The 22257-nt window shown below is 40.9% G+C and overlaps 1 protein-coding gene across 1 annotated transcript in view; it reads right to left on the reverse strand.

Annotated features, from left to right (window-relative positions):
• The window catches only part of gabrb4 (gamma-aminobutyric acid type A receptor subunit beta4), a 78622-nt gene extending 57249 nt beyond the window's left edge, over positions 1-21373 (reverse strand). The window contains exons 1-2 of the mRNA XM_030068768.1: positions 20704-21373; positions 18277-18368 (exon numbers count right to left, since the gene is read on the reverse strand). Of these exons, the coding sequence (XP_029924628.1) occupies positions 18277-18368; positions 20704-20783 (172 nt within the window). The 5' untranslated portion in view covers positions 20784-21373. The remainder of the gene's footprint in view (positions 1-18276; positions 18369-20703) is intronic.
• Between the last annotated feature and the right edge of the window lie 884 nt (positions 21374-22257).

The following is a 22257-nucleotide window of genomic DNA, read 5'->3' on the forward strand; positions in this document are numbered from 1 at the left end:
GGGGGAAAAAGTACTTTTTTAAAAAAAATCAGAGCTAATCTTCTGCTCATCTACTTTTCTTATGGGTAAGTGGCAGGTGGCACAATAAATAAAGAGAAACTTTCCTAGTGCAGTATGGAATTTATTCTACAGTGAATTAATGGAACCTACATATGGATCCTGAGTAAACAGGCTAAAATGAATACACCTCTTTAGTAGCAAATGCCTTGAGGACAGTATTTCTACACTTCACAGACATGCCAAAGGGAAACAAACAAACAAACAAACAAACAAACAAATAAACGTGAAGCATAATAACATCTGAGTGCAGAAAAGCTCCTGCCCAAGGCACACAAGTCACGGATCAAATATGTATCCTGTGTAAGGGGTTACAATAAATACTATCCTGATGACGTGTCTCAAATTATAATTTTATGTTTTCCAGTGCTACACTAGCACAATCATGATACACAACCAATAAGCACTCAGCGATCAGACTGGCGACAGATGTCCAGGTAAGTCGGCTACATGGTGTCCAATTCATCCGTGCAACCGTCGAGGTGCACAAAAGGCTTAAGACATTACATTTTCAAAATCAATGAAACAGTCAGTGAGTCCAGATTTATCTTCACATCCAGATTCCACTTTTGAAACACAACCAAGCTCGGCTTATGGAGGACTGTGTCTCAAACCCAGTTTTTTACTCAATGGATCCTGACTTCTGACACCACCAGCTAAACAGCAGTGACGTAACACCTATCCTACTTTATGGCTTCCAAAAAATGTCCACACAGTCTGCTGTGCAGTGTGTGTACAGTTAACAGCATTATAAATAAATTGCTGCATTCCCCCAGTGGATACTGTATTACCCTTTTGTGAGGAGAACTTGTGTAGGCCAACTCATCACACACGAGAGCACCAGATTTCCAACTTTCCAACTGGTGTATGAATATCAGTTACTGCCAAACATGGCAGAAAATACTAGAAAAACCTGGACCAGTGAAGCGGTTGGGGCATCCAGGGCACATCCAGTTCCTTTATTTTTCTTCTACAGCAAAAATGAATATAGTTTCCGGTTTTCCATTTGCCAATAACTTTGTTCTTCTAATATGATAAAACATGACATTAGAGAGACCACAGTGTGGATCAATTACATATGATTGACTTGAGGCCTTATTTAACTCCGCAATCGCAACAACCAGCGCTAAGTGCTGTGTCCGAGTGCAAAGCCAGTGAGGGCGTATCCAAACTCACTCGCTATTTTCATTTGTCTGAGTGCAACAATATGGATGCTTGCTAAGCGTAAAAGGGCTGGGTGTGGTAGAATAAATTAAAGGGGTTTGGGGATGAACTTCATCAGCTTCATGGAATTCATTATATCAGAGGAATAAATTAATAAATCAAGTAGATGTGCAATCCATTATTGATTTTTTTTCTTCCTGAAATAAAATAATGCATGTAACTAATGCAATAAAGAAAACGCAAACCATGACTACAAGTCATCTGCAACAGCTCTCTCATCTGTTGTGTGTTGCACATCAAGTTGGTGTGCTCTACCATCACCGCAGTTCAGCCTCTCTGTGCCGTCCTGTTTGTAGTGTCTACTCTGAAGAGTCATGTTGGCATCCTGCACAATACACCGTGCAAAATACAGCACGTCATGAGGAACACACTGACATGCTCAGCTCTGTATTTTAGCGTGTCAACTGACTTATCAAGCATCAAAACTTTTTTTCAGAGTGACAAATATTCGTTCTACTATACAGTTCTAACCCTTGACACCTTGACATTGCAACTGTTGAATCTACATTGCTGCTGAGTTGTTGCCATAATACCTGGTGTCATAAGCCATGTGTGTAATAGGTCTCCTAAGAGCCACCCATCCAGAGCACCCTGGAAGGCGGCAGGAACGGCAGAACTGACTTGCAAAGATTTGACATGATCATCCGTGTCCTTTGTGTCAAGCCTGGTGCACAAACACGAAAAGTACCACATGAATGGGCAAAGCGTGTTTCCAGGTGAACAAAATACCAACTGGTCATAGCACTGCTTGCTATGGTCTTTGCATACCCATAAAAATATATTCGCTATCAAGACCGTCAACAACTGTAAAACAAAACTTGCTGATGCTGGTGAGTTTCCAGTTTGTTTGTTTGTTTGTTTTTTTTCATTACAGCTTAAAACGCGTTCCATACCAACGTGCTTTACCATTCTTCTGATGATGGGATGGAACCAGAAACTTAAAGTCACTTTGGTGATCTAAGCCATGCTAGTATGAGAGGTGTGCAAATTTCTCCTCTCTGACTTGCCCTCCAGCAGTCTAGACATAATCATTCTCTTTCATTCTCTACTATCTTGATAATGCATCCTTAAAATTACAGTGAAAACTGCGCTTCAGGCCTGGTTTTTGTTGGTCAGTCGTGCAGTCGCTTTCAACTGCCCCAAGACAGCCGAGCGTCAACACTCCCATGGGTGCACAGATGAGCACAAGTGCATTTGCTATTGACAAGGCATGGGCGCTGGATGGTAAAATGACAACTGCACTAGAGTTCTCATCGGGCCTGAAAATTAAGACCTGACCCGACCCGGGCCTGACTGGGCCAGCCTGAGGCCCGACCCGACCCGACTAATTAGCCGAACTTTAGGCCCGACAGCCCGATAAAGCCCGAAAAAAAAAAAAAAATCGCCAAATTCGCCATTATTTAGCAGAGCCGGTCGGCCGCGGCACCGGGGCACCATCAGTCGGCATCAGGCGGGCCGGCCGCGGCACCGGCCAGCATCAGGCAGCTCACCTGTCAGATCCGGCAGACCTGACGGGTGGGCGCGGTATCGGACGGTGCCGCGGCCGGCCAGCCTGATGCCGACTGACGGTGCCGCGGCCGACCAGCCTGATGCCGACTGATGGTGCCGCGGCATGTGCGGGTCAATACGGTAGTCTAGAAAACTGGAGATTTTTTTTTTTTTCCCATGCGCCCCCAGTTGCACTGCCCATAGCAACTGTCCCTGCTGCCGAGTCTGCCAGCACAGCGGGATACTGCTGCAACTCTCTCTCACTTGTTTGCGCTGCGCTCGCACAGCTGGTTGTCTGTCTGTCACTAAAAGTTTAGCCTCCAAATCCAATCCAGTCTCTCACTCTCTCCACCAGTCACATAAAAATGAAACGTCATAATCAGTAACAGAACACATAATTCTATTTTTTTATTTAAAAAAAAAAAAAAAAAAAAAATCCCCCACAGAACCCGAAGCCCGACCCGACCCGCCCAATTCACGTAAATTTCAGGGTCGGGTTCGGGCAGAATATGACAACTCTAAACTGCACTGGTTGGAAAATGAACAGACACTTGCATCACACTTGTGTCACAACAAAATAGGGCCCTAAGTGGTTTTGGTGCCTAAACCATAACCAAGCGGTTTTAATGGCTAAAGGTAATGAAACGGGCTAAAATTCTGCCCAACATTATATAGAAGATATGTTGATTAGAGGAGTATTTGTGATACATGAAAAACAAACATTCTCCACAACAACAACAACAACATCAACAACAACAACAAAAATAACGCTAAATCTTTCCCTTAAAATGTAATTGAGAATGCAGTTTAGTTGAACAGGAATTTCGGAGGAGACAGGGTTGGTGGATCCCTAGTTCTGGTCTTATGGACACTTAGAGTGCTGCTTTTAATACAGAACCAGAATACAAAAATCAAAAACATTTTGGATTAATTATACAGTATATTTTGTTAATGCTTACGCTCCTTCAAACAACCACAACTTCACAAATTGATAATAGGCTGTTTATTCATACTGGATACAGGATTTACAATGCACATCTGCCTTTACTCCTGTGGAAGATTGCTGACTAAACTGCTGGATTGACGCAGTCTTTCTGACACGAGAGTAAGGCCATACAGTCTACATGCGTATTTTATAAGAGGGCTGAGTATGCCATGAAGCCTGGCTATTGTTATTTTTATGTTTTGTCTCTTATTATTGACTTCAGCATCTACACTGTTTCCCCAGCTTTGCAAGATGTACATCTCATTTTTATGTGGAAAGCCTCTTTGTACCCGTGGCTATTTGGAGTTCAATAATGAGATGGGCTTTTAAGCATGCTTCCTGGTAGTGATGCTGGCAACGTCTGTCTCAGGATGCTGTAAATGACATTTCTTCTTTCCTTGTTTATCTATCTGAAACAATTGGATGGCTGCTTCATGCCCTTGGTCAGCCTATCCTGGCCCTGCAAAGGACACTCCTCCCATCAATCACTGCAGGTTCAAAAAGTGAGTCACTGGGGACCTTAGGAGGAGAGGCGAAAAGGAAAAAGAAAATGCCCTGCATGCAAGATGCCTCACCAGTGTCTGACCTAGGGTTTTTTTTTTTTTTTTCTTTGTTGCAGTCCACTGTGATACATTCTGGTGCAATTCTATCAGCATTTTTCTCTTTCATTTTAAAGTTGCTGAAAACAACACTTTGAATGTGAAGATGAAGTATGTCCTTTCTCCTGCATGCTATCGCTTGCCACCCTTGGCCCCCCTCCCGCCTGCCTACATATACACCTCATTTAATTCAAATAGAAAATCTAAGTAAAGGGAAAAGTGAAAAGCGCACACTTTGAGCATTTTTCCGGTGTTTTCTCTGTAATAAATCATCGGTGTTCTCTCTTCATCAGGATAGATATCACTTCTACATGCCCCAACATCCATCCTGGTACACTGACAACACGGTCCCGTTTTGCGCTGAATAGGCATTACTTTGAGACTGAATTACGATGGGCCCTGCAACCAGCCCATATGCAACACAGCCCCCCATTTGACATGCTGCAGCACATAGGCTAAGAGATTCTCCCCAGTATGGGAAAAGTGTCAGGTGATATTGAGAGAAATGCTGTCGTATATCATCTAATGGCTGCTGCCAAAAAGCAGGTTCAATCTGATGTCCTGCATGCATCAATCAGCAGTCATGTTTGCAGACAACATATTTATAGTGTGAGAAACAGCGACTGCACACCTATGTGAGCAGTACTTAGTCTATTCTCTCGTGGAAATGATGGATAGGCTAAGTTCAGTGCATTGCAAAGTGCACGTTTAGAAGTGCTGCAGCTTCTCCTTTCAACCCTCACTTTCATATTTGGCCGGCTATGTGTCTATTCTACTCACCAGTCTCACTGCATCTGATCTGCAGTTTCATGGCTACATTTACTGCTTTGCCATTACAAATAAGATCAAGCTGCAGCTGGGACTCATTTGGGTCAATGGGAAATGAGATCAGTAAAACCCGAGCTGCGTACAGCAGACAGGGACTGGTGACCATACTTTGATGCTGTGGCTGCAGGGTGAGTTGGCACTGAGCCGCATCGGAGTAGTAAACTGAGTGCCGCCTATGGCCAGAGATCAGGTGCTTACAGTTATGGCTACAAGCTGCCACACAGCCAGAGTGAACTGGCTTTAGCATTCCTGAGGTTCTGCCTCCTGTTGACGCTTTGCAACATACTGGATCATTTACCTTTAAAATATAAGGTGACAGAGTCCTCAACTAGAACCATTACCACAGATATTAAACACATTTACAGGAAACTGTGACAAATTCCCGATCAGGCCTTAAGACAGTCTTGAAAGACAGCAGCCCCATTGTGGAGAAACACATGCATGCATCAGTACATCAACTATTGGCAGATGAAGACTTTACATAATCTTCCTGATGCACAGCACCTTATAAGCAGTGGTGGAAAGAGCAGTACACACTGTACTACAATACATTTACTCAAACACAGTTACTGTTATACTTTGCTCATTTGTTACTTAAGCAGAGGCAGAAATACTGCGGTAAAAATCTACTGATGTTAAAAGTAAAAAGTTGCTAAAATTTTATGTAATGATGGATGGAAGGATGATGGATGAGTCTACATGGTTCTCATTGCCAGGGCAACTCACTGATACCCCCCCCCCACACACACACACCTTTTTTTTCCCCACGCTTATTATATATATTCCATATTTTTACCAGTTGAGTCTAAGTGGTCCTTGCCTTCATCAGCCATGTGCGGTTTTTCACCATGCACCTTTTATTGGTAATTTGGAAATGACAAAAAGTAGAGCCAACAAAGTACAACAAGATTACTTTTCTCATCTCTGCTGACTGAGCTTTTATTGTGAAAGGTTCCACAATCTGTTATTGATCATTTGTTCTCTTTAAAATGCAGTGCAAAAGTACAATACTCAAGCAAAAATGGTCTAAAGCAAAAGAAAAATTACTGACTTTGAAAAAAAGTACACAAAAAGCTACAGTAAAAGTTACAGTAACATGAGTAAATGCAATTAGTTAGTTTCACCTCTGTTTATGAGTAGTATTAAAACTCCTCAAACCAATAACACCATTTCTAGTGATAATAAAAGAGCAGTTGATGTTCTCTGTAAGACTTACAGGGCATACAGTGTTAACTTAAGATTTATAGGGTACAGCCCCCCTCTGTCAGTGAGTATCGACCATGAATTGTAGGGTCCCTTAAGAAGTGACTTGCATCTCACGGTGTTTTCAAACTTGGCTCACTTCAGCCTTTCAAATAAAGTGTCCCGGAGCAATTACACAACAATTTATGCTCACTGGAACACTTTAAACAAACTTAGACCCCTATGAACAGAGCCTAAATCAGATTTCCCTGTGGGTAAATTTGTCACTTTTCTTTACTTGCATCCGTAGCTTGGACTTTTTAACTGTGTAATTATTCACAGATTTCTCGGCAACATGTGCTTCGGTGCTCAGGAGGAACACCTCTATAAGAGCCGGGCTGTATGTATGTGTGTGTGTGTGTGTGTGTTCATTCTTTTGTGCATTCATGTGTGATGCTTTTTGCAATGCGCGCTGCTTAACGGTGTGCACTGTTGAGGTGTGCAGTGCCCTGGAGCCATGCATAAGGGAGATACAGTGTGTGCTTGTACACCAGGCAGCAGGATAGGAGTCAAAGAAGCACGAGCCAACTGGAGGTTGGTGCAATGTACAGCCACATACTGGGAAGCCGCTCGCTTATAGAGGCTAAGTCAACATATGAATTAAACTGATTTTGTTCAATGATTCTCTTCGTTACACTGTGCTGCTTTTGTGTTAAGAGGTAGAAGTTTTAAAGTATACATAATTTCACTCACTTAAATCATTTTTATGTTTTATGTTATGTCTTTTATGTTTTGCATGCACTTGCACTGTGCAACCAACTGCCCTTTAGGGGATAAATAAAGTTGAAAGTTATGCTGTGTATTCTGGTTGGTTATCAAGCCTTGCAATTTAAAATGCTATACATGGAGCAGATGTTATTATTTTTGACCTGACGGTGACCAACATTACACAGTTAGTGGTCTGACTGGGTGAATTTGTGCAACTGTTAGCAATGCTGACAATGACTTGTCCAGGGTAAGGTTTTCCACTCAACAAAGCTGCATTTCATAGAGGTGAAACCCACTGTGAAACAGAAAATGTACCTGCAACCCCGGAGAAACCCCCCTGGGTACCCGCACAGTCACCTCTTTCATCTTTTCCATTTCATTGTCAATGGAGCTATACATTGGTGTGACATTACCATCATGGGACAGGACGCGCTCTTTTCTCCTCTTTCTGACTATAAGGGACAGCGGTGAATGTTCACTAATGCACCTTGAGCAGCAACATTTTATATCTCCACATGCTGCTGCCGAGCCCTTTATCTGAAGATTTCCAAAATAATTACAAAATGCATTACTATGTGTAACTGGCAGGAATCATGTGGACTTAAGCCTGCAGGGCTATGTATACCAATAGACAACACTTCATAAATTACTCAAGCACAGCACAGGCCTCGCCCTCTGTTAGAGTCTCCAATTTCTTGTTCATCTTGTTTATGCGCATCTACAGTACACTCAGTGAAATTCATTCTCTCTCTGGTGCACAACTGACAGAAACCCATTTAAGACATAAGCCGGTATCATTGTTTAGTACCACACAAAGCCAAAATAAGGAAGGATAGTAGCCTGAGAAAGCACCACAGAGCTGTATTTGCACTGATAATCTTAATTCTTTGCCACATTCAATATTGGGAGATGAGCAAGACAATGTCAAATGCTGACATAATCAACAACCGTTGCAAAGTGTCTGAATGGTATGAAACAGCTACTACAGCATTGACATACACTACAAATATGACCCAGGGAACACTTCACCAGACATGAACTCCTGTTTACAACACAGTCCTACAACCTTAATAAATGCTTCATAACAGATATATGGCATATGGAATAGTGGTTCAGTCCATGTCCAGTTTTTTTTTAATTATGTGCTTGTGTAGTAGTATGTCATTCATGACAGAATGACTAAAGAAAAGAGTGGGACTTTAGTGCAAAACTACATTTCAAAACAAAGGTCCTCCTCTCACTGACATTTTAAATATGCCTTGTTTCATGTTTTGTGTTTTGTTTTGTTTTGTTTTGTTTTTTTCAGACATTACTGTGATACTTAAACCACCCCTTGGTATTGTTTGTCTACCTTTTGGTGTGCTTCCGGCTCTTCTCTCTGGTATTCTGTTTATAATCCAAGTTAACGTAACTCCTCTTTTGGTTATGCAGCTGCTAATTCTTAATTACATGTTATACTTGCACTGCTACTTAACTGCATAGCTTGTTAGTTACTGAAATATTTGACAAAAAGCATTAATGGAAATGTCATGCATTGGACTTTTGGGAAATCGGTTATGTATCCCAAGGCAGAGAAGCTCCTGTGAGGCATAGCCATGGCGATTGGGCTGAGATTGGAGCCCTGAGTCAACTAGGCAGGCCACCAGACACACATGGTAATTTGTCCCTGAATCTACTAACCAGCTAACTAATATTTTTCTGTCTTCTCTGTGTTTGGAGGACATTACAAAGCTTTAAACCTGATGCTGAATGATCTCCCCCCTTAAGATCGCATGTATTGCAAATTATAGTTTCACCACAATGACCAGTAAGAGCAAAGATTTTGTTAAAACGCTGATCACTGTGAACTTGGTGGTGAATGTCTACGCTCAACAACAGGAGGGTAAATGTGGACATTTTCCATGGAGCGTCTCCCTTTTAATGCACGTGGAAAATGCTACAAATAATGGTTTGGTTTTCATTTGCAGTCCTGTCGAGTCAGCGATCATTTAGCCAGCTTCTTTATGACAGGAAATAAAACATTTATCATGTTTGCTGACAGGTAGAAACCGATAGCACTCCCCTCTTAAACTATAAAAAACATTTTACAGTGCACATAATTATATAGGTCATTATCTGGGCTCGGTGTATGTCTTTTTTATGTTTTTAGATGTGTTTCTTGTTCCCTGTAGCTGTTGTACCATGTGTTTTATGTATGTGTGATGGTTTTTATGTAGAAGCCCGATCCATGTTTCCTACTATGTGGGACAATAACGCGAGTCTTGAATCCTGAAGTCACCATTGTCTCATCAGACCGTGGAAAGATGTATTCATGGATAGAAAAATAGTTTTGTCTACCCTACTACATGCAGTGCTGGCATTAATGAGCTTAATCAATGAATGCACTCTGGTGTGCTGCCTACTTTTGGTTGGTCATCTGAAAACACACTCTCTACAACTACAAACTCAACCCAAAGTGACCACTTCAAAAGTGCTTGCCTCAGAAGCCCCCTAGTCTCTGTCAGCTATATTTAGAGAGGGGGCATTCAGCTGTATGCTCACTGTGATCAGTGCTAACGCATGTATCAACACGTCCTGAAATGAACTTCTACGTGTCAGTTAAAAATCTTTACTAAAATCTTACTTTGCCATCGCAGCATATTTAACTCTTTTGGATAAATGGGGTTTCGACACTTTCTGTGCTAGTTAACGTACACACGACTGTCTGGGAAGGCCTAGCACTTGGTTAGGCTCAACAGCAAGACGGGCATGTTCACAGCATTTCTGATATGTCACCCTTCGAGCTTTGCTAATGGTGGAAGCAGAGATCATACAACCCATTGCGGTGATGATGACAGCTTGATTTGAAATACAGCCTCCAGAAGGACGAATGTGTGAAGGAGGTGACAGCTAAGCTTGAACTTTCTTATCTCTTCGAATTGACTCGACTGCAGTTTTCCTTTTTGTTTTTTCCTCTTTTGTGCGAGATCATTACTCTGAATATCCCTTGGTGGAATCCAGAGCAATGCTGCGCACTGGCGACCCATGATTCCAGTTCCCATGCACAAATCAATAATGGTGGCAGAGGCAGCAGCACATCATCCTGCCCTTTTTTTTTTTTCCCCTGACCGACAGCACAGACACTACCCACCATAGCCTGAGAGCTCTAGTAGCAAAAATAAACAGACAAACATATTACCTCCTACCAGATCTCATGTAGAAACTTATACACATACACAATAGAAAAGAAAAGAAAACAGTACAAACCTATTTGAGAACGTGCACAGCCCTGTCTAGCCAGTCCTAAACATGACACTGCTGTTGTACAATTGTATGCCTTTGTTGTTTTCATCCAGAGTGCTGCATACAGGGCATAACCCATAGTTTTTGTTGCAATGATTACCTTGACTATTATAGCGCTGCAAAGAAAAACACTTTAATCAGAGGTTCACTTCCAATTAACACAGAATGTACACTGTATATTGCAATGCACTGAAACAACATTAGTGCACACTAAATTATACAGGTCTATACATTGTTTTGTTTTTTTTTGTGATAAGGTGTCTGTACTTCACTGACAGATTTAATGAGCTGAGACGGGAACCTTCAGCCCCTAAATCAAGGGAAACTCAATCCTGACCAGCATCAGAAGCTGGTTCTATTGTTGCCTACTGTTTATGTGACTGGGGATTGGTCTTAAATCCCATTAACCAGCTGTGTTTACCTTACACTGCTCAAAGCTGCCTAAGATAAAGCTGGACATTTCAGTAATATATGGCCTGTACTAAACTTCTATGACCATGTTTTGTTTCTAAATCAACTTTGCTATGAGGGAGGCAACCGGTGACACAGCAGGCAATGAGTCTGTTACAACACAATTCATAACGTTTTAGGTCCAGCAGCTTAAATTTGCAGAATGATTAATGATTGTGGTTATGATGACCACTAGCAAGAATAGAGATGCTTCCTCTTTAAGCCACTTTCCTGTCAAAATATTAACAGTGCGCTGGAAGGATGGCCAGCAGCACTAACTGGGTGGAACAGACAGCATGGCTGAGCGGTGTGTGAGTGTTTTCATGCACAGCAAGGTGTTGGACAGAGAAGACATCACGGCTTTGTGTACGATCACATTCAAGTCTGAATCATAGATTAGGCCAGAATTGGGCATGCCAAGCAGCTATTTTACATGTATGAATAAAAAATGAATATATACACCAAAGAAATGCTTGTCCTAACAATCATCTACTTTGAAAGGATCAGTCATAATTCTAAAAATAGCACTGTCAATAACCACTACTGATAATAATGCTGTAATTATTATAAATAAAAGACAGTGACATATTTGTGCATTTGTTGAGAAACTGATGAATAATTATATGGGCCTCTTACGAAACTCAGTGAGCTAGGTCATGTATTTCATTACTCTATTTTAACAATTAATTCAGAAACATTATATAGGCCACATTTATGAAAAACCACATTATCACGCTTCACATCAAACAGTTTCCCAGACTAACGTAGGTGTTTGTACCGTCTTAAGGCCGTCCGTATGTATTAAAAGGACTCTGCTGTGTGTATGGACGTGGCCTGAAACATGAGCTGCTGTCACCCTGGATGTGCACTGATTCTGACTGTGATTTTGTTGTGGTGGCAAGTCAATTTGGATGGGGGAATAATCCTTTGAAGCAGAGCGATGGAAGCTCTCGAGCAGCGTTCATTGCCTGTGTAAGTGTGTGTGTGAGTATGCGTGCATGCGCGGTCGGCTGCGTGAAGGAGAGCCAACCAGGGAGGCAGGAATATGGAAGGATGCGATGCAAGATGGAAAGAGGGATACAGACAAAGTGAAAAAAATTGAAAAGTTTTGCACATGAAAGTATATGCTAGCTACATAGCTGTTTTGCAAAGGATAACGTAGACTAGTTTCATGTCAAGGTCCTGTTAGCCTTGAAATCTTATTTTGCAATAATGACCAACTACCATCCCGCTTATTATACAGCTCCTTACCAAAGACATTAACCGTGAGACATCAAATATTGATTTAATATGATTTCTTTACAGGTGGAAGTAATTTACAAGCGTCTGCCAAATAATCGTCTAGCAGGACTGCAAATATAGAAAACATCTGTAGCTATCATCGATGCAACCACAGTAACGTCAACAAATGCAGTAAGGCTGCAATTTGGACTCTTCCACACTAGAAAAATAATCGTCTATGTTTCTAACAGTGACCAATGAGTTACATCTTTGAGACACAATGCTTCTCTAGACAATTTTATTTTAAATCAACAAAAGACTAAAGCAAACTTCTTGACTGATGTATGAATAGATGTGAAACGGCACCTGTTATTCAGCAATGACAGATTTCCTACAAATGCATCCATTTTGAAGAATCATTCATTCATTCATTCATTAACATTTTTTGCTTTATTCAGCGTTAAACATATTGAACTCAGGCTGTGCGGATGCCTTGTAGCTGCAAAGTTCCAGATAGATAAACAGATAAAACAAACAAACAGATAAAAATAAATAAAACACTGTTCTTTACCTCTGTTGTGTACTCTGGTACTTGAGATGCTAATGATTTCTTTAATCAAACGGTAATCAAATAATATACTGAACTTTCAATCAGCTGTATGTAATATCATTGCATCTAAATATGCCTTTTCAGCCCCACATATCCCATATCACAATGTTCTCTAAATGTACAAGTATGATTAGGCATAAAATATCCCTCCACTTTTATTATTTTACAAGTTTATTTTTAGTTTAGAATTTATTTCCTATACCGCTCTCAAGTCTGATTGGGCTTAGGATCCATCTATATGTCCTGAGCTCAAGCACTTTCATGTCATGTGTTGATGAGTCAAACTAAATTCACTCAACAAAATATTATGAATCTAGATATTTATTTCAGACAGGAAGTCTAACTTAGGTACTTAAGGCTTTTGATAAAGGAACCTAACATGAAGTGCATGTTAGGTGCAGGAATAAAAAAAAGGGATCCTAGCTTTCACCTGGATTCGAGTAGTATCTTTATTCATGGAAATAGTGTGTACTCCTTAACTGTCCAACTGTTACCTATTGCATACTCTTACATTCTCGTACAGTACATGAATATAAATTAATTATCTACTAAAAACCTGTGTTCTTGTTCTAAACATATGTATTATTACTGCAGATCAAAATCCAGCTATCTCATGTCATGGTGCCCTCCATGTGTGTAACTGCACTGAGGAATATAAGACCAGCAGTGTGTTTCTACTCTGTCCATACAGTATTTCATGAGATGCACAGGCTGAGCTCAAATGCTGAATTACACCAACAAAAGCTGCATCAAATATTCAAAATAGTCTAAAGAGATGATTCATCACATGCATTCATGTTTCCACAAAACCTTCCTCCCATCACATCGCACTTTTTGTTTAGTGTCGGTCACAGAGTTATATCTTGTGGTTCACCTGGCATCTTTCAGCCACATTTTCATTTTTGCGCCACTTGTTGATCAGTCATTTTAGTATCACAGGGGAAAGAGGGTAAACTGTTAAAAGTGAAAATCACTATTTTGTCTTTTAATCAGCATGCTGTCTTGTATTGAACCCTATCCATTCATTCTTTCATTCCTCTGGTTACCTCGTTTAATCAAATTGAACTATGCACCCGGGTGATTTGGATTCTGCTTAGTACACTTTTCTGTGTGTGTGTGTGTGTGTGTGTGTGTGTGTCTCTGGTAGTGCACCACAACCATGGGCTATTTGTTAAGAAGTTAAAGCCAAAGGCAATAATTCAAACAGGGAGAGGGAATAAAAGAGGAGAGAAATAAAAAGCCTCACCATTTGCAACTGATCCGTGAGTCGGGACAAATATCACAATACCCCTGGTCTTGCAAATCAGATCAAATCAGATTATGTAAAAAAAAAAAAAAAATGTAGTCATAACAAACATAATTACAGGTAAATGTACTGTTCAGTTGTTCAATCAAAATCCTGACTGATTGAGGATGTAGGTGAAAAGACATATGTGCTAAAGCCATGCCATTTTTTTACGTTGACTGTTTCACAGCTTCTGTCATTTGTACTCCATTTTGGCTTGAAGATCAATGGTGAGAAGAGGACAGGGACTGAATGGAGTGACTGCAGGCTGGGCTTTTCATGCGGATGTGCTGGCGTTAAGGCCACCGCACATCACTGAAGTCCTATGGCATCACCCTTGGCAACCCGAGACTCTTTCAGACCAGTCAAACCACAGCCTTTTCGCTCCCATGTACACCTTTGAGCGAGTTCTTATATCAAATGTGGGTGTGGGCCAGGCTGTCTGGAGCCCCTGTCAGCGTCCAGCATTGTGCCAAATTAAAACCCTCTTTGTTCACTCTTAAGAGCTGAAGGTCGTCAGCAGTTGTGTCACGACAGAAGTAGCTGACTGATGTTGGAAATATCAAGACATGATGGACTACAGCTCCCTAGCCTGAGGGAACGACACTGCTACTCTCCGCCTGGGATCCTCTCGCTTAAAAACTTAGAGCTCTGCAGACTGCATCGGTAGCGAACCGCATCTGTGAAGGAATCCGATCCCGGGCAGCACAAACACTGAGGTGCAATCACACCACAGATCCCTCTAGAAACTGACAGCAAACTAAAATTCGGCTGTTGAAAACGTCTTCATGTCAACATAACTCTAAAACCAGAGACCAGTGACAGCCATATAACTATATATGTATAAAAAAAATCCAATCTAGAACGAGAGACCAGCGGTGTTGCTCATTCATCTCCAAAGAGCATTTATTTTCCCTCTTAATTAGTGTTAAATGACAGCTAAGGAAGTGATGTACAGCTGCACATCTGTTATATGACTAGCAGCATAAGCCATTTGTGGTTCTTTATGAAAAAAAAAAAAATTGAAAATTCAACCATCTCTATTATTGCACCACTGGGGAACTGGATTTGAATAGATTGTTTAAAATTAAAGTCAGATTATGATTTATTTTCTCTCTTTTGATTTGCTGTTTTTAGGGCAAATGAATGGCTAGAATGATAATTAACGGCGGAAAACCACAGGAGAAGTGGGGATGGGATCACGAGGCTCTGTGTAAGACAATAGATGATAATTTAGTTTTGATAATGCAGAATCCAACTTGGACTTCAGTTTACAGTTCCATGTACAGTGAAAATGAACAAACCTGAGCTACACTATTTGTGTTCTGAATCATTTTGCTCGTTATTTTTGCATTTACAGCAAAGTCAGTCCGTATGTCAAATCTGCTGACCTTTCTTGTGAATACATACACCGGCATTTTTATTTATTTCTTTATTTATTTCTTTATTTATTTATTTTTACATTCAACCACTGCATCAACAAAAAAAAAGCATTAAAATGATTTGAGCAGTTGTAGGTCCTATGTGGCCGTTTTGTTTGTGCTGACTCGTTTAAAGGTGCACTATGCAAAACTGCTGAGGACTGACTAAAGAGGCGACCCTTTAGATTCAACTGACAAAAAAAAGTTGGAATAAGCACGAAATTTGACAGTTGAGTCTACATCGTTCTCAATATCCATCGGCACGACTCGCTGATAAATTCTCTGCTTATTCCATGTTTTTTTGTCAGGTGAGTTGAAACGGTCCTCACTTAAATTGGACTTCAGTTATTTTGCAAAGTGGATCTTTAACTTGCAGAATTGAAACACAGGTGAGGAGGACAGTGAAAATGCATGAAAAAAGGGAAAAAACATGTTTCTGATCAGGCTTTTCTTTGACTTGTTAAAGTTGTTGCCAAATGACGTGCAAACACAACTTAATAAAGCAGACAAAGAGCCAGCTGGTAACACCGATTACGTACAGCTAGCTACACTGTTGTGGCGTAGGAAGGTGCGATCAAATGCACAAATTTAGATTTTGAAATAGTGTTTGCGCGTATCTGTTTTCGTCTTGCTTAATATTTCCAAGAGGATCTGAGCTACCTAGCTGGTGAGGTACCAACTGGTAATCAAATCCATGAATCCCGCTGCAAACTGAAAATACTTTAATATGAAATGTCGGAAATGCTGTAAGCTTATTTCAAACAGTCACAAAATAGCTGAATGAAAACTTCATTTCTTTGTCATTTATTTGCTGCTTACTCTCACTGGCTTCCAGTGAGTGGAATATTGACATTCCCAAAAATATATATTTTTTAAAAAAAAGACAAGAATTAACATCAGCTATAACATATTTTTATTAATGGCTAACATCAGGCTAATGCATTTTGGCACATAAGCCTTCATCAGAGCATCTGTTTTTGGCAGACCACCCAACCAGAAAAGGGTTATGCGAGGAGGCGCACCTCTTTCTCATCAAGTGTGGTGTTGTGGCAGAAGTGACAGGCTGCGGCCTGCAGCCTATTTAAGAAAGATATTGGAGAACAGTGTTTACTTAATAAGCATGGGCTTGATTCAGCATAGTTCCACAACATGTAGAGAACAGCAGCACGACAACATGATGTGTGCAAAAGGAGAAAATGCCGCTACATTGATTGTTAAATGTAAGCCGATTCAACATCCTTAACATTTTGTGCTGCTGAAAAACAGACCAGTCTAACTGCCACAGAGAATTTTAATCAAATCACCGTGATTACCTGCTTTTGTTAAATGCAGCCGAGCTTTTTTTTTTTTTCACATTAAACATTCAGACAATAACTCTTTCAATTCGAGACTGAGTCTTGTGTCTTGTAACATTTGCAACATTTTCTCTATCTTCCACTCATGGTTGTTTTGTGGTTTATCTTTCAATTGCTTTGATCTTGCATCCATAGTTTCTGTCTGACTTCTGTAATATCTTTACTTAATCCATTCCTGTGCTCTTTTATTTTGTCCCCACAAGAGACACAATGCATTAAAAGACTGAAAGATCACGGGTTTGACGGCCAACTAAACCAAAAAAAAAAAAAAAAAAAAAAGTAGACATCATTGTGGTTGAGTGCAGAATGAGCAGGGATTTTGCGGGGGGCGGGGTAGAGTCTCAGCATGGTGATACGATCCCAGGTACTGTAGGTCTCCCTGTGAGCAGCACCGGAGCAATCTTAAGCAGGCTCGAGTGGTCGACAGTCTAATGTGCTCCTTGCTCTTGTTAAATTAACATTTCATCGCTCCTTGCTCCACTAACATGATCTGGTGGACAAACTGCACCTTTGTTTCAGGCAGTAATTGTAATAACTGGCCATGAGCTTCTGATGAGATGTTGAATCGATGTATGCAGCAGGAGCACTGTAGTTGGTGCAGTAATTGATAGCTGTAATCCTATATTCCATATAGATTTGGTAATTAGGGACAACACTGGGCTTGTCAGTCGGCGCTGAGTTATGCCATCACTAGTAGATGACGTTAAACTGACTATGTCCGACATGGCAACATCACAGCAAAGGAATAGAGAATCTCTTATGGATCATCTAAAATAACTTTGCAAAAAAAGACATATTTCCCCCAACATCTGTGAACATTTTTAACTCAATCGAAACTCAAATTCAGGCTTGTGACATATCTAGTGATACTGCATGATCCAGGTTTGGAAATGATTAACTTAGTTACATATCTGCCCATTATTGTAACATAAAACACCTCTTGCTGTTGAGTACGAATGGTAAAAACGATGACCCTAAATGACATATACAGCTGACGTGTTATCCCACTTGCATGTCTCAAACTGACTATTGAAATAGCCATTATTCTAACGAGAGGATGCAAAAGATGCACAGTTTCCAATTAGCATGTATGGAGCAACAGTGCCTCATACCAACAGCAAACTTAAAGCCTAGAAATGCCATTATGACGTTTTCATGCAAAGAGCTCATATAAAATCATTAAACACTTGAGCATTAAAAATCAATGGATTGACTACCCCTGATTTCAAGAAACATAGGGTTTGATTGCGTCTGTGTGTGTGTGTGTGTGTGTGTGTGTGTGTGTATGTGTGTATATGCCCTACTTCTCGAGGAGCAGCCATCTTCGATATGTGAATAGATGCATAGTAATGACATGGTAGCAGTCACTTCAAAGCCATTCCCTATATTTTGCCACAGGCTAACTCTTCAACAGATTTCAGAGGAATGACTAGTAAATATCATTGTGTAAAAACTTTGACTTGTAAACATTCGTGAATGCCGGGCTTCAGCTCTAGGAACAGATGTAGTCGCTGAACGTACCTCCAAAGTCAGGCCTTAGACGGATGTCATATCCCTTCAGCAACTTGTCCACGGTGGTCTTGGCCACAGACATACCGGTGTTTCCAGAGGTGCTGAGGACAGAGACCATGCATGTAAGAACGGTTTGGAAAGTGAATATATATATAAATATATTACAACTATATAAACCAAAAGGCTCTCTGATACATTTGCCACAGATATTTTGTTTGCTGACAGCACACCCACTGTGCTCCTAAGCCTAAAAATTATGTACTCTCTGTTGAGGACGTTAATTGATATGGATGTAAAATATGAATGCCAACTTTGAAGAGGAAGCCCTTATAGCCACATGGAGGGGCTTCAGGAAAAGGTGAAATAGAAAGAAAAACATCAAATATAAAAAAAACATCTGTCTATCTATCTGTCCATTCTAGTCTGATGTTAAAGAAACGCTTACTACTTGTATTTTGTAGTCTTATGACATGCCAGTCTCTAATCAATCAACCTCTGTTACCTGTTATTTATGTCAGCTGTAATGTACATGGCTTTCACCATTTAATTCCAACTGTAAAATCAAAGTTAGTCACTTCTGATTGCTGTTAAGGAGGAATGATCCATAGCTGCCCTTAACAATGATTTTTTGTATGCGGCAGTCTGTTTTCAGACTGACTGACAGTCAAGTATGTCAGCACGGATGCGCTAAATTATATATAAAGAAAGCAAAAAACAAGCAAGGAGAAAAGACATCCTTAATTTAGATAAACCCTCGCCGTGCTCTTAATCTCATGTGGGGTATCTATGGGTGGGTGGAGGCCCTGTGTCTGCACCTAAGCCCCACCTCACTTATTAATGTTGGTCATTAGAAAGACGGAGGAGTTTACTGAGGACACGCTGGAATAAAAAAGCTCTGGGTATACAGTTGCCATACAGCTACTAAAACGGAGGGGAAAAAATCAAAAACACACAGTGCAACTGGTCATATGGGCATTTAAAGTGATAATCTCATATTTGGAGCTGAAACCCTGACTACTTTATGAGCATGCATGTTAAATAAACTCAGGGCATCACACGAGCATGTATCCTGTCAGGCACATGCCTTGTAGGTTTGAGACTGGAGACAGACTTACCCCAAGAGGAATTTATAGTCCTCGCTAGTGTGACTGACACCTATAACATTGGTGCCGTGACCTGCATCACCTGGCTGAGACCAGCTCTCCAGCTGAGGTTCATTGTTGTGATGTGTGTGTGTGTGTGTGTGTGTGTGTGTGTGTGTGTGTGTGTGTGTGTGTGTGAGTGTGAGTGTGTGTGTGTGTGTGTGTGTGTTGCTTCCCTGGCTTAGCCAGGGAAGCAACGTTCAATTAGCTCATAGGTAGTGCAGCTGTTCATCAATCTGGCATGCACAGGGCTTGTGGGTTGGAGACCTGAGAGCATCATTATGCCGGGAAGCTACAGTCCCTGCTAGTATGAATGCCACCTGTAACGCAGAGCAGCCACTGACACTACATCTTGGTTATTCTGTGTATGCTGGCTTGATGTAATGTAATCAAAATGTCAAAATGGGCGACCCAGTTCTCTGTGATCACTATTCCTAACCTAAATCTCATGACTGAGATTGTGGGTTACTGCAGACGAGTAGTTCTGTGCAGGCCACTGAGGAGCACATCAACCTCTACATTCACAGTTTCACACAAAATATAGGGAAATTGATCAGGAAGTTGTGGCTGTGGTGTTTCAAAGCTTGAGGAGATCTTCAAGGGGGAAAAAAATGCAGTAATTTAAACAATAAACAGTAAAAGGCCCATGGGGGGAGAGGCATATTTACTGAAACATCTACTCTGTCTCATTTATTGAGGGAAATATTGAGAGTGCTGATCTGCTTTTGTGTGTTTTTGATTGCTTTTGCTTCTGAGATCAATTCATATGGTCAGTCATACTGATTGCGCAAATGGAAAAAAAATCCTGTTACATTGCAGGACTCTTTTATGTGAGCTGTAAAGAAGAAGTCAGGCCTAGACCTCCTGTAGCCTACTGTATTGAGACTTTTATTCAGCCAGCTGATTACCATAGCGTAATCTATTGATCGTCGGCTGATTGATCAAATCCTCATCTAATCATCGGGTACGCCTATTATGGGATACTAAGGGCTATCATTTCATTGTAAGATCACACCGAAAATTGCCCTATCCAACACACACATATGTGCAAATATACCCATTTTGATATCGGGAGTAGGTTACGTTTCACAATAGGCTGGATGCTGTGCACGCGCATGTTTTTACGCTCGCGCGCACCACAGCACCACATAATAAAGCATATATCGGCAGCAATGTCCCTAATAAGTAGGCCTGAGTACTCCGTTAATGCGATTTTCTACATTTAAACCTTTTTTTCATTGAGCAGGTATCATGTGTATCGGTGTGGAAGGCTCTCCAGACGACGTGCTCTTACCTTTGAACAAAGCAAACGAAGGACAAAGCCGCCAAAGCAGAGAAAATTCCACATAATTTGTCTTCTTGACGACCCAACATCTCCACAAATCCTTATATAGTTTCAATAATCCAACCAGTCCAGTGGTCCTCCCAAAAATGTACAAAGTAAAATTTGGCAATCAAAAAAATAATTGCCTTTTAAAAAAAATATCGAAATAACTAGCCTACATCTACGCATGCAACGACTTCATTAAAATATTCGTTTTCAAAACCTCTTAATTGGCCCCCGCTGTTTTCCCAAGCTATGGAAATCCGTGCAGGTCACAGAGCCCCTCGACCAACACCAGAAGATCAGACATCTTGCTCAAAACAGCAAACACAATACTTTTAAAAGTGATGACAAGTATTCTTCCCCTTAAAAAAATAAAGTCTGGCATGAATGACTTAGCAGCAGCCTCTTGACGATCAAATTGGTAGATGAAATTTCCCAGTCCAAATCTGCAGAAGAGGCATGGTTCCAGCGATGCTCTGGCGCCAGACTATTCCACAATGTGATGTTGTTTAAGATATTTGTTGGAGCCGTAAACGCTGGCACGGTGAAGGGGAACGAATTTTTTTAAAAAAAGAAAAATGAAATCTTCATTCCCTTTTTTCCCGTTGCTGCTGATGATGATGTAGATCAGCGCAAAGTCACTGAGGGGAAAATGCACATTGAAAAAGCACTGGGTAATATCTGATGCAGACGTCAGAGCAGGCTATATCACTCCTCTGGTGGAAAAAAATTAGATACCGAGAAATATGGATGGCCCGTAATACGCCAATGCATGTATCACAACATTGGATTTAATATCAAAGATGCCAACCTACTGAAAAGTCCAGCAGTCTCCGCTGTCCAACGTTAAATGGCGTTTCAACACCTTAATATGATCCGCTCCTCTTCTCCTCGAAACACTGAGCAAATTTCAAAGATGCAACAGTCGACAGTCGCACACTCCTCTTATTGTTATTCTAATATATATTTAAAAAAAAAAAAATGTTTTAGCTGAAATTAAAATAATGTATGGGAGAAGAAGGGGGACACCTAAGGTGAATTCCTTAGCGACAGCCTATTCATGCGCTGAATTGCCTGTCTATTCTCTCTGAAACCCATTAGGATGCTGGGAGTGTGTGCCGGTGCGTTTTCATGTATTTCTTCCACTTTGCCACATTTCTCAAACACACATGTGCGCGCACGTACGCACGCAAATACACACACACGCACGCACGCGCACACACATACACACACGCGCGATCATCTGTTTTTTCATGAAACAGGATCTGCTTTTCTATTTGAAAACACAAACATCCTCAAAACATGTGTGTGTGAAAATTGCTAATATGCACATCATATGCAAGAATCACACAAGCTTGTGTTTTATACAGAAGAGGAGGTTTTCTTCAGGGATCTCTGTGCTGTCCAGTTGCTAAGCAACCCAGCGAGCACTGATGCAGTTGTGGTGTTTCGAAGGCTATGCGCAAAGGCTCATTTAAAGGAGTAGACCCGTTGCTGTCACTACAGTGTGGTGTCAGTGGG

This window comes from Myripristis murdjan, chromosome 14 (assembly GCF_902150065.1).
Source record: "Myripristis murdjan chromosome 14, fMyrMur1.1, whole genome shotgun sequence".
NCBI classification, from domain to species: Eukaryota; Metazoa; Chordata; class Actinopteri; order Holocentriformes; family Holocentridae; genus Myripristis; species Myripristis murdjan.